The sequence below is a fragment of the Notolepis coatsorum genome (assembly GCF_963971535.1).
Source record: "Notolepis coatsorum genome assembly, chromosome: 2".
Classification (NCBI taxonomy): Eukaryota; Metazoa; Chordata; class Actinopteri; order Aulopiformes; family Paralepididae; genus Notolepis; species Notolepis coatsorum.
Window position 1 is genome coordinate 232419002 of NC_140166.1, and position 13622 is coordinate 232432623.

General features: G+C 46.0%; 1 protein-coding gene across 1 annotated transcript in view; it reads right to left on the minus strand.

Moving 5' to 3' along the window:
• Positions 1 to 4209: 4209 nt before the first annotated feature.
• The window catches only part of LOC311223232 (tripartite motif-containing protein 16-like), a 32110-nt gene continuing 22697 nt past the window's right edge, over positions 4210 to 13622 (minus strand). Inside the window, exon 7 of the mRNA XM_084308002.1 lies at positions 4210 to 6340. Coding sequence (XP_084164128.1) covers positions 5811 to 6340 — 530 coding nt within the window. The 3' untranslated portion in view covers positions 4210 to 5810. The remainder of the gene's footprint in view (positions 6341 to 13622) is intronic.

Genomic DNA, 13622 nt, shown 5'->3' on the forward strand with positions numbered 1-13622 from the left:
CACACACATGGTGTCTTCCAGTGGAGATGGTGACGTGTGTTGTTTACCGTGGAGGCGGCTGAAATCAGCAGCTGGTTTAGTTCTGGAACATTCTGTCTCTGTTGGTCTCGTCTTGAAGCACTTTGAACTGCAATCTCTGTAAGAAAAGTGCTGCGCAAAGAACGTCGTTTATTGTTGTCAAATTGAAACCATCTATACATAGCGATGGGATATTTTACTCATAGTATATGATACAAATTCTTTATCGCCTATAATATAATAATATATAATATTATAAATAAATAAATATAGAGTAATGTGTAATATAACCCATAGGGCATACAGACCCTCATCTGCACCTTTGTTTACACTGTTTCTTTTTTCTCATATTTTTATATTCAGATCTAATGTTATCGCCTATAATTTATATCTTTCTACTATTACCCCGCCCATACCTGTACTCCCCCCCCCCCCCCCCTTCCCCCACGCTGCTATGATGCCCGAATTTCCCCCAAGGGGATCAATAAAGGAATATCTTATCTTATGTTTTCAATAAAGTCTCTCTTTATACATATTATTTTCATATATAGGCATATATATATATATCCTTTCTTAAATACAAACATATCCTTCATACATAAGTATGTTTAACTTTTCTTCAAGCCATTGACTTCATTCACATGGCGGCTCTTCTGCTCCTACTATTACGTCAGACTTGGCAACAAGCAGAAGTCTTGATCGCTGCCACGCCGCGCGCTCTTTATTGGCCTCCGCAGGAATGGGGAAGTGCGCGCGGCGTGGCGGCCGTCTTTACGGGAGAGGGCTCGGCGAGAGAGGGGGGGGGGGGGGGGGGGGAGTCAGGCGCAGAGAGACATTTCATCGGCGACCTATTGCATGTGTGTGCGTGTGTGTGTGTGTGTTCCTGTGTGTCGCATGTGTGTGTTAAACTGCATGACTAATAAAGACTTCTTCGTGTGTGCGTGTGTGCGTGTGCGTGTGCCTGTGCGTGTGTGTGCGTGTGTGTGTGTGCGTGTGTGTGTGTTTTGCAAGTAGTGGAATGTACATACATGGGAGTTATGGGAGTTCCTATCTGTTGAAACTGTGTGTCAAGTGTTACCGACTGTACCGACTGTATAACAGACAGGATCATCAGTTACATGAGGACATCAGTTAGGTCAGTTCAGTATAACATTTAGAGGTCCTACTATTTGGAACACTCAAAACCCTCCATAATACAAATGTGCTCAAATCCAAGCTTAACTATACATTATTAAATGAATAGTTTCAATCTCATAAAACCATTAATGTCACTTTGTTTTACAGTTTCATGTTAATTTGTTTAGACTAATTATTAATGTTGTTGTTGTTATTGTTGTTGTTGTTGTTATTATTATTATTATCTTAATATTATGACAATTGTTTTATGAACTTATTTCACTTTACTTTTGTTTTTGTGTTTATTTTTTTTAATCCAGTGATGTAATGAGTTGAGGTCCATCTGGGTCTCTGGCCTCGACTCGGCACCTTGATACACGTTCTGTCACGGTCAATGTTTTACTGTTTTGCTGAAATGGTGCGAAATAAAGAGAAATAAAGGACATCAGTTACATGAGGACATGACTGCCCTCTCTGAAACTTTCCATTCAGTCTTGTTGTTCTTCTTTTGGTCTCAGTCATTAATAAACGAGGAGGAAGAGGAGGATGAAGGGACCGCAGTGTAGTTTTCCAGTAAGTGAAGAACAGTAAGTGAAGAACAGTAAGTGAACAGTAAGTGAAGAAAACAGGAATTTAATCCGAGTGTCTCTTCCTGCTGGCTGGGCGCCAGCATGTGTCAGCGGTGGAATTTAACTTCCTCTGAGCCAACTGGTGGATAAAACCATGTCTCTGTATGTGTGTGCGTGTGCGTGTGTGTGTGTGTGTGCTCTGTGTGTGTGTGTGTGTGTGTGTGTGTGTGTGTGTGCGTGCTCTGTGTGTGTGTGTGTGTGTGTGCGTGCTCTGTGTGTGTGTGTGTGTGTGCCTGTGTGTGTGTGTGTGTGCCTGTGTGTGTGCGTGTGTGTGTGTGTGTGTGTGTGTGTGTGTGCGCGTGTGCCTGTGTGTGTGTTTTGCAAGTAGTGGAATGTACATACATGGGAGTTATGGGAGTTCCTATCTGTTGAAACTCTGTGTGTCAAGTGTTACCGACTGTACCGACTGTATAACAGACAGGATGTTCTCAGCACATGATGACAGAGCACACACACACACAGAGCACACACACACACAGAGCACACACACACACACGCACAGAGCACACACACACACAGAGCACACACACACACAGAGCACACACACACACACGCACAGAGCACACACACACACAGAGCACACACACAGAGCATGCACACGCACACACAGAGCACACACACACACAGAGCACACACAGAGCACGCACACAGAGCATGCACACACACACACACACACACAGAGCACACACACAGAGCACGCACACAGAGCATGCACACACACAAAGCACACACACACACAGAGCACACACACAGAGCACGCACACAGAGCATGCACACGCACACACACAGAGCACGCACACAGAGCACGCACACACACACACACACACACACACACAGAGCACGCACACACACACACACAGAGCACACACACACACACACAGAGCACGCACACAGAGCACACACACACACAGAGCATGCACATGCACAAAGCACACACACACACAGAGCACACACACACACAGAGCACACACACACACAAAGCACACACACACACAGAGCACGCACACAGAGCACACACACACACAGAGCACACACACACAGAGCACACACACACACACAGAGCACACACACACACACACAGAGCACGCAGCGTGGGTGGTGATGATGATGATGATGATGATGATGATGATGATGATAGAAACCGCTGTGGCGCATACAGGTGAACGCTGGTATTACACTCACTGAGGGACACGAAGAAGTCAAGTCCGATGGGATTTGGGAATCTCAAATACAAATCGGGATTGGAATAAAAAAATGCATTTATATTAAACAATACAGAATATACAGCACTTCTTGGGGTCTGTAGGGTAAGCACTTATTCCCTCCGCCCTGAACATTTATGGAGATGTGTGGGCCTTTTAAGTCAGTGATAAAAGTGTCTTTCAAGGATAAGTGAGCTCCTGCACTGATTATTATAGTTCAATATTCAATATTTGATCACCAAAACCCCCCAAAAAGCATAAAAAGGGGGCCCCCGAGGCGGTTAGGTGGCCGAGCGGAGATTGCGTTCGTCACCAGCCCCGGAGCTGTGAGCTGGATTCGCCTGTTCGAATCCAGCTCACAGCTCCGGGGTTGTCACCAGCTTGGCTGGCCGTCTGCACTAATACAATTGGCTGTATTAGAGGGTGGGAGAAGCTGGCGGGGTGGGTCCGGGTCGTTGTAAACAGCGACTCCTACAGTTCGGTCGGGGCGCCTGCTAAGCGCGGATTGGACGTGAGGGGGATAGTGTGGTCCTCCCACACGCTACGCCCTCTCAATGAGAATCCGCGCTGCCAGGTGAAAAGAAGCGGTGATTGGCTGGACGTGTGTCGGAGGAAGCACGTGGTAGCCTCCACTCTCCCAGACCGACTGTGGGGGGTAAGTGCGCAGCGACCAGGAAGGGACTGGGAATTGGCATACGACTAACATTGGGATGGGAGAAAATCGGAGGAAAATGGAGGGGGAAAAAGACCAATAAAAAAAATAAAAAGGGGGGCCCCGCCCGAAAAGGGCCCTTAAAAATCGAGCTTGCACGCTATGCGCGCTCAGTTAATATATACACACAAGTGTAGTGCCCTTTTCAGCCTTTGAGCACCTGCCCCTCTAAAGTCCTGTGCACGTCCCTGTACCCAGCCCCCCCCCCCCCACCTCTTTCAATGTAGTTTCTTCGTCAAATGTATATACTCTCTTTTCTTTTTTTTACTCTTTTTGTGTCACAAACAGTACTGTATTTGTAAATCTGGTATGTCATACATGTATAGATGTAGCAGTACTGTCTATCTGTATGTCATGTATGTCATATATGTCCTGATGAATTGAAAATGGGGGACCCTGATGTAAACAAGACGAAAGTCTTTCTCTGGTCTGCATCCCCTTAATTGTGTGTATTGAGCCGTACTGTATTGTACCCATTCTGCAATATGTTAATAAAGTTTTCAATCAATCAAGCAACACAACACACACTGGGTTTATGGGTCAAACATCATGTTTATTGTCCATAGGGAGAGAGAAGAGTCATATTTCATACCCGTTTTATGACAGAAATAGGCAAAAATAAAAGGAACAAAAAAAAGAATAGATATCCAACACTGAAGCCAGAGCAGAGACTCTGCAGTTACCACAGCTCACCACTAGAGGGTAGTAAGTAGCATATGGCCAAACAACATGGAGAGTAATATTTCACACCCGTTTTAACGGGTTTTCACGCCCGATAATAATAATAATAATAATAAGGAGAGAGAAGAGTGTTAGAGGGGGTTGCCTGGCCCGATACCGATATCAACCTAAACTATATATGCAGGGTCCCCCCCCCCCTCATTTTGATGTGTTAATTTCACTGGATGCATCAACAAGGCATTCTAAATGTAAACATTATCTGTGCTTCTCCCCTTTTCTTCTCTCTCTCCCTCTGGTTCTCACTCTCACCCTCTCTCTCTTTCCTTCTCTCTCCCTTATTTATTGTCATTTTCCGGGGCGGTCAGGTGGCGTAGCGGAGATTGTGCTCGTCACCAGTGTGCGATCCATACCAGCAAAAAGAAATCTCAGAGCGATTCCCTGAGTCTTGCAACTGCCGAGAGAGAGAGAGAGAGAGAGAGAGAGAGAGAGAGACGCCCGCGGAGAGAGAGAGAGAGAGAGAGAGAGAGAGACGCCCGCGGAGAGAGAGAGAGAGACGCCCGCGGAGAGGGAGAGAGAGACGCCCGCGGAGAGAGAGAGAGAGACGCCCGCGGAGAGAGAGAGACGCCCGCGAGAGAGAGAGAGAGAGAGAGAGAGAGAGAGAGAGAGAGAGAGAGAGAGACGCCCGCGGAGAGAGAGAGAGAGAGAGAGAGAGAGAGAGAGAGAGAGAGAGACTCCAGCTCACTGCCGCGGAGAGAATTACATTTGTTTTTCTTGCAGTTTTATTAAAAGTCACTCCTCATCTCCAGTAGTAAAAAAAATGCAACATTATCGCCACCCACCTGTCCTGATGGTCTGCCCTATTCTCAAAATCTGCATGTCACAGAAGTAGTCCCCGCAGCAGGTTGTCATGACAAACCAATAAAGAAATGGCAGCGCTGCTGTCTCTGGCTTGCTCCAGCGATCGCAGCACGGAGGGTCGTGGACCCTCATGTCATGGTTTGTCATGACATGATCCAACATATGTGTAAAGGCACAACATATTCCAGTTAACGGTATATTTTTTTAATGATTCGTTACGGCGTAATCAATACTTCCATTTGTATAAATTGCGTTAAGGCGAGTTTAGATTAGAGGAGCTTGTCGCGGCTCATGCGCGCGCTCGGCCAATCAGAGCGCAAGGAGGGGGGAAAAGATTTATTTTATTTTATTTATTGTAATTTTCCTTGTATACTATTGCTACTGTAATTTTGTATTTTATTTACTTGTATGCATGTAGGCTACACATAACCTTGTTTTTGTTGCAGCCCCCCCCCCCCCTGCTTTTGTATATAATAATTTGTTCTTACTTGGCTGCCTGGGTAAATAAAGGTTACATTTAAAAAAAGAAAAAAAGAAAGAAAAATGCCAATTGGTATGAATTATATTTAAAAATAGATACGATGGTGTCATGTTCTACCATATCTTCATCAATTCTGCTGTGTCTCCAACACAGTTAACCCTTATCCCTGGATAGAGGTCCTGAGTGAACGTGGTTCTAACTGTATGGAGGAGGGTCATGGTGTCAGAGACAACACTGTAGAAGGACAGAGTACCTGCCTTGTGATCCAGGTACACTCCTATCCTGGAGGACCGAGGGCCTGAGACTGTAGTCTGAACATTATTGTGTCTGAACCTGTACTCTCCTCCACTGAAGCAGATCAAACACCAGGACTTGTTATTGTTTACAAACACTGACTCAACACCTGTTCTTTTGATGTCTTTGTAACAGACTGCTGTCTCAACCCAGGAGCCGCTCCACTCTACTTCCCAGTAACAGCGTGCAGACTGACCCTCTCTGCACAACACCTGCCTCCAGTCAGTGAATCTCTCAGGATGGTCAGTGTAGCGCTGGTCGTCTCCTGTATTAGTCACCTTCCTGTTCTCCTCTGACAGGGACAGGAAGTTGCTCACTGTGTTTGGGTCCAGGGAGAGGGGACAGGCGTCTGGGAGAAAAATACAGGACATCAAATCAGAGCAAATTAACCCTTTCACCGCCGCACTACCAAACGGTTAACCCTTTCCCTGCGACAATACACAGAAGGTTAACCCTTTCACTGCCACACAACAGCAGGTTAACCCTTTCACTGCCACGCTACAGAAGGTTAACCCTTTACTATCACACTACCAAACGGTTAACCCTCTCACTGCGACAATACACCGAAGGTTAACCCTTTCACTGCCACACAACAGAAGATATTGTATATTTATAATTCTGTATGGGTTTGATATTGTGTATTTATATATCGATTATATCACTACTCCTACAAAAGGTTTTGATTTGATTTGATTTTTATTTGTCACGAACATAGAAACATAAAACAAGTTTAAAAAACAAAAAGGTAAATAGTCAAAGACTATTTCCATACAATAAGTGTTCGAGAAGGAACAGGGGGAAGTAAAACAACTTATCAAGCCCTGCCCCTTCCTTACAATATTTGACATTATAATTTAATAAAAATAAAGATAATATAACAAATAATAAATAAAATAAAAATACAGTTTTTTATATATCCAAATATCCAAATGAGAAAAAAGAATAGGGTCACATTACTGCTCAAGCTCCTCTCTCTTATAAGTGCTTGTTTATAGCTACCTTTAAAGGGGAACTATTTTACTATTTCTTTCACTATTTTGGGCAATTTTACACAATTCCTGTGAGTTTATGGAACACCTCTGTAATTTTTAATTTTTTTTAATTCATTGTTTTGTATTTCTAATCAAGTCCTCAAAAACAGCATTTTTCTACCTCAAGATCTTAATCCGTTTTGAGCCTCTGGGCTCCAACCACTGTGTTCGGACCTGTGTAGAGAGTGAGAGTCTCAGCTGAGTCTCTGAACTGTGTGGAGAGTGAGAGTCTCAGCAGAGTCTCTCTGAACTGTGTGGAGAGTGAGAGTCTCAGCTGAGTCTCTGAACTGTGTAGAGAGTGAGAGTCTCAGCAGCTGAGTCTCTCTGAACTGTGTAGAGAGTGAGAGTCTCAGCTATGTCTCTCTGAACTGTGTAGAGAGTGAGAGTCTCAGCAGAGTCTCTCTGACCTGTGTAGAGAGTGAGAGTCTCAGCTGAGTCTCTGAACTGTGTGGAGAGTGAGAGTCTCAGCAGAGTCTCTCTGAACTGTGTGGAGAGTGAGAGTCTCAGCTGAACTGTGTGGAGAGTGAGAGTCTCAGCAGAGTCTCTCTGAACTGTGTGGAGAGTGAGAGTCTCAGCTGAACTGTGTGGAGAGTGAGAGTCTCAGCAGAGTCTCTCTGAACTATGTGGAGAGTGAGAGTCTCTCTGAACTGTGTGGAGAGTGAGAGTCTCAGCAGAGTCTCTCTGAACTGTGTGGAGAGTGAGAGTCTCAGCAGCTGAGTCTCTCTGAACTGTGTGGAGAGTGAGAGTCTCAGCTGAGTCTCTCTGAACTGTGTGGAGAGTGAGAGTCTCAGCAGAGTCTCTCTGAACTGTGTGGAGAGTGAGAGTCTCAGCTGAGTCTCTCTGAACTGTGTGGAGAGTGAGAGTCTCAGCAGCTGAGTCTCTCTGAACTGTGTGGAGAGTGAGAGTCTCAGCTGAGTCTCTCTGAACTGTGTGGAGAGTGAGAGTCTCAGCTGAGTCTCTGAACTGTGTGGAGAGTGAGAGTCTCAGCTGAGTCTCTCTGAACTGTGTGGAGAGTGAGAGTCTCAGCAGAGTCTCTCTGAACTGTGTGGAGAGTGAGAGTCTCAGCTGAGTCTCTGAACTGTGTGGAGAGTGAGAGTCTCAGCTGAGTCTCTCTGAACTGTGTGGAGAGTGAGAGTCTCAGCAGAGTCTCTGAACTGTGTGGAGAGTGAGCTCTATGTTTTATTATGATGCTCTGTTTTAGTATGTTTTATTATGATGCTCTATGTTCTATTATGATGCTCTGTTTTATTATGATGCTCTATGTTTTATGATGTCTGTCCATGTCCAAAATCAGGGACCATGATGGAAATAAGTGCTTGCACTTTCTCATGTTTTTATCCCTTGGATGCTGTCTTTTACTCCACAATAAAAATCAATCAATCAATCAATCAAGTCCCAATAAGTAAGTAAAACTTTATTTTTTATAGCGCCCTTCTCAGCACGAGTGCTTCACAGCATTTTAAAACATCAGTAAAAATACAAAAAAATAAATACATGTGAAGAGAAGAATAAAACATTAAAATGAGCTAAAACAACAGACAACAAGTAAAGTGGGCCGATGGTTAATTTGATGTGATGTCATGGTATAATGTGTGATGTCATGGTATAATGTGTGATGTCATGGTGTAAAGTGTGATGTCATGGTATGAAGTGTGATGTCATGGTATAAAGTGTGATCTCATGGTATGAAGTGTGATGTCATGGTGTAAAGTGTGATGTCATGGTATGAAGTGTGAAGCTGCTCCATAGATGATGGATTGGGAGAGGTGGTAAAGATGACACTGGTGTTGTATGGGTGCTTTCCCTGGTTCAGAACTGAGAACACTACTATGGAATGAAGATGTGTATAAGAACTCAAACAGCAGAGTCTCTCTGAACTGTGTGGAGAGTGAGAGTCTCAGCTGAGTCTCTCTGAACTGTGTAGAGAGTGAGAGTCTCAGCAGAGTCTCTCTGAACTGTATGGAGAGTGAGAGTCTCAGCAGAGTCTCTCTGAACTGTGTGGAGAGTGAGAGTCTCAGCTGAGTCTCTCTGAACTGTGTGGAGAGTGAGAGTCTCAGCAGAGTCTCTCTGAACTGTGTGGAGAGTGAGAGTCTCAGCTGAGTCTCTCTGAACTGTGTGGAGAGTGAGAGTCTCAGCTGAGTCTCTCTGAACTGTGTGGAGAGTGAGAGTCTCAGCTGAGTCTCTCTGAACTGTGTGGAGAGTGAGAGTCTCAGCTGAGTCTCTCTGAACTGTGTAGAGAGTGAGAGTCTCAGCTGAGTCTCTCTGAACTGTGTGGAGAGTGAGAGTCTCAGCTGAGTCTCTGAACTGTGTGGAGAGTGTGAGTCTCAGCTGAGTCTCTGAACTGTGTGGAGAGTGAGAGTCTCAGCAGAGTCTCTCTGAACTGTGTGGAGAGTGAGAGTCTCAGCTGAGTCTCTGAACTGTGTAGAGAGTGAGAGTCTCAGCTGAGTCTCTCTGAACTGTGTGGAGAGTGAGAGTCTCAGCTGAGTCTCTGAACTGTGTGGAGAGTGAGAGTCTCAGCTGAGTCTCTCTGAACTGTGTGGAGAGTGAGAGTCTCAGCAGAGTCTCTGAACTGTGTGGAGAGTGAGAGTCTCAGCAGAGTCTCTCTGAACTGTGTGGAGAGTGAGAGTCTCAGCAGCAGAGTCTCTCTGAACTGTGTGGAGAGTGAGAGTCTCAGCAGAGTCTCTGAACTGTGTGGAGAGTGAGAGTCTCAGCAGCTGAGTCTCTCTGAACTGTGTGGAGAGTGAGAGTCTCAGCTGAGTCTCTCTGAACTGTGTGGAGAGTGAGAGTCTCAGCTGAGTCTCTGAACTGTGTGGAGAGTGTGAGTCTCAGCAGAGTCTCTCTGAACTGTGTGGAGAGTGAGAGTCTCAGCAGAGTCTCTCTGAACTGTGTGGAGAGTGAGAGTCTCAGCAGAGTCTCTCTGAACTGTGTGGAGAGTGAGAGTCTCAGCTGAGTCTCTGAACTGTGTGGAGAGTGAGAGTCTCAGCTGATTCTCTCTGAACTGTGTGGAGAGTGAGAGTCTCAGCTGATTCTCTCTGAACTGTGTGGAGAGTGAGAGTCTCAGCAGCTGATTCTCTCTGAACTGTGTGGAGAGTGAGAGTCTCAGCAGCTGAGTCTCTCTGAGCTGTGTGGAGAGTGAGAGTCTCAGCTGAGTCTCTCTGAACTGTGTGGAGAGTGAGAGTCTCAGCTGAGTCTCTCTGAACTGTGTGGAGAGTGAGAGTCTCAGCAGCTGAGTCTCTCTGAACTGTGTGGAGAGTGAGAGTCTCAGCTGAGTCTCTGAACTGTGTGGAGAGTGTGAGTCTCAGCTGAGTCTCTGAACTGTGGAGAGTGAGAGTCTCAGCAGAGTCTCTCTGAACTGTGTGGAGAGTGTGAGTCTCAGCAGAGTCTCTCTGAACTGTGTGGAGAGTGAGAGTCTCAGCAGCTGAGTCTCTCTGAACTGTGTGGACAGTGAGAGTCTCAGCAGCTGAGTCTCTCTGAACTGTGTGGACAGTGAGAGTCTCAGCAGCTGAGTCTCTCTGAACTGTGTGGAGAGTGAGAGTCTCAGCAGCTGAGTCTCTCTGAACTGTGTGGAGAGTGAGTCTCAGCAGCTGAGTCTCTCTGAACTGTGTGGAGAGTGAGTCTCAGCAGCTGAGTCTCTCTGAACTGTGTGGAGAGTGAGTCACTAGCCGGAGAGCCAGCAGCGCCACTGTCTACACCAAACCGAGCGTAGAAGGTGTTGAGCTTGTCCGCGAGGGAGGCGTCGTCGCTCCCCATTGAGGGGGCGCTGACTTTATAGTCAGTTATTGTCTTCAGTCCCTGCCATAATCCTCTTGTGTTGTTTTGTGCCATTTGTGTCTCCAGTTTGTCAGCATATGTCCTCTTAGCAAGTTTAACAGCCTTGCGTAGAGTATAGACTGAAGCCTTATACTCCTCCATGTTTCCTGACTCTCTACCCAGGTTGTAGGCGGTGGTGCGAGAGTTCAGAGCTGCTCTAATAGTGCTGTCCACCCACGGTTTCTGGTTTGGGAAAACCCGCACCATTTTCGTGAGGACAATACCATCAGCTATAGTTGTTATGTAGCTCACCACTGTCTGAGAGTGAGAGTCTCAGCTGAGTCTCTGAACTGTGTGGAGAGTGAGAGTCTCAGCAGAGTCTCTCTGAACTGTGTGGAGAGTGAGAGTCTCAGCTGAACTGTGTGGAGAGTGAGAGTCTCAGCAGAGTCTCTCTGAACTGTGTGGAGAGTGAGAGTCTCTCTGAACTGTGTGGAGAGTGAGAGTCTCAGCAGAGTCTCTCTGAACTGTGTGGAGAGTGAGAGTCTCAGCAGCTGAGTCTCTCTGAACTGTGTGGAGAGTGAGAGTCTCAGCTGAGTCTCTCTGAACTGTGTGGAGAGTGAGAGTCTCAGCAGAGTCTCTCTGAACTGTGTGGAGAGTGAGAGTCTCAGCAGAGTCTCTCTGAACTGTGTGGAGAGTGAGAGTCTCAGCTGAGTCTCTGAACTGTGTGGAGAGTGAGAGTCTCAGCTGAGTCTCTCTGAACTGTGTGGAGAGTGAGAGTCTCAGCTGAGTCTCTCTGAACTGTGTGGAGAGTGAGAGTCTCAGCAGAGTCTCTGAACTGTGTGGAGAGTGAGAGTCTCAGCTGAGTCTCTGAACTGTGTGGAGAGTGAGAGTCTCAGCTGAGTCTCTGAACTGTGTGGAGAGTGAGAGTCTCAGCAGAGTCTCTCTGAACTGTGTGGAGAGTGAGAGTCTCAGCAGAGTCTCTGAACTGTGTGGAGAGTGAGCTCTATGTTTTATTATGATGCTCTGTTTTAGTATGTTTTATTATGATGCTCTATGTTCTATTATGATGCTCTGTTTTATTATGATGCTCTATGTTTTATGATGTCTGTCCATGTCCAAAATCAGGGACCATGATGGAAATAAGTGCTTGCACTTTCTCATGTTTTTATCCCTTGGATGCTGTCTTTTACTCCACAATAAAAATCAATCAATCAATCAATCAATCAAGTCCCAATAAGTAAGTAAAACTTTATTTTTTATAGCGCCCTTCTCAGCACGAGTGCTTCACAGCATTTTAAAACATCAGTAAAAATACAAAAAAATAAATACATGTGAAGAGAAGAATAAAACATTAAAATGAGCTAAAACAACAGACAACAAGTAAAGTGGGCCGATGGTTAATTTGATGTGATGTCATGGTATAATGTGTGATGTCATGGTATAATGTGTGATGTCATGGTGTAAAGTGTGATGTCATGGTATGAAGTGTGATGTCATGGTATAAAGTGTGATCTCATGGTATGAAGTGTGATGTCATGGTGTAAAGTGTGATGTCATGGTATGAAGTGTGAAGCTGCTCCATAGATGATGGATTGGGAGAGGTGGTAAAGATGACACTGGTGTTGTATGGGTGCTTTCCCTGGTTCAGAACTGAGAACACTACTATGGAATGAAGATGTGTATAAGAACTCAAACAGCAGAGTCTCTCTGAACTGTGTGGAGAGTGAGAGTCTCAGCTGAGTCTCTCTGAACTGTATGGAGAGTGAGAGTCTCAGCAGAGTCTCTCTGAACTGTGTGGAGAGTGAGAGTCTCAGCTGAGTCTCTCTGAACTGTGTGGAGAGTGAGAGTCTCAGCAGAGTCTCTCTGAACTGTGTGGAGAGTGAGAGTCTCAGCTGAGTCTCTCTGAACTGTGTGGAGAGTGAGAGTCTCAGCTGAGTCTCTCTGAACTGTGTGGAGAGTGAGAGTCTCAGCTGAGTCTCTCTGAACTGTGTGGAGAGTGAGAGTCTCAGCTGAGTCTCTCTGAACTGTGTAGAGAGTGAGAGTCTCAGCTGAGTCTCTCTGAACTGTGTGGAGAGTGAGAGTCTCAGCTGAGTCTCTGAACTGTGTGGAGAGTGTGAGTCTCAGCTGAGTCTCTGAACTGTGTGGAGAGTGAGAGTCTCAGCAGAGTCTCTCTGAACTGTGTGGAGAGTGAGAGTCTCAGCTGAGTCTCTGAACTGTGTAGAGAGTGAGAGTCTCAGCTGAGTCTCTCTGAACTGTGTGGAGAGTGAGAGTCTCAGCTGAGTCTCTGAACTGTGTGGAGAGTGAGAGTCTCAGCTGAGTCTCTCTGAACTGTGTGGAGAGTGAGAGTCTCAGCAGAGTCTCTGAACTGTGTGGAGAGTGAGAGTCTCAGCAGAGTCTCTCTGAACTGTGTAGAGAGTGAGAGTCTCAGCAGCAGAGTCTCTCTGAACTGTGTGGAGAGTGAGAGTCTCAGCAGAGTCTCTGAACTGTGTGGAGAGTGAGAGTCTCAGCAGCTGAGTCTCTCTGAACTGTGTGGAGAGTGAGAGTCTCAGCTGAGTCTCTCTGAACTGTGTGGAGAGTGAGAGTCTCAGCTGAGTCTCTGAACTGTGTGGAGAGTGTGAGTCTCAGCAGAGTCTCTCTGAACTGTGTGGAGAGTGAGAGTCTCAGCAGAGTCTCTCTGAACTGTGTGGAGAGTGAGAGTCTCAGCAGAGTCTCTCTGAACTGTGTGGAGAGTGAGAGTCTCAGCTGAGTCTCTGAACTGTGTGGAGAGTGAGAGTCTCAGCTGATTCTCTCTGAACTGTGTGGAGAGTGAGAGTCTCAGCTGATTCTCTCTGAACTGTGTGGAGAGTGAGA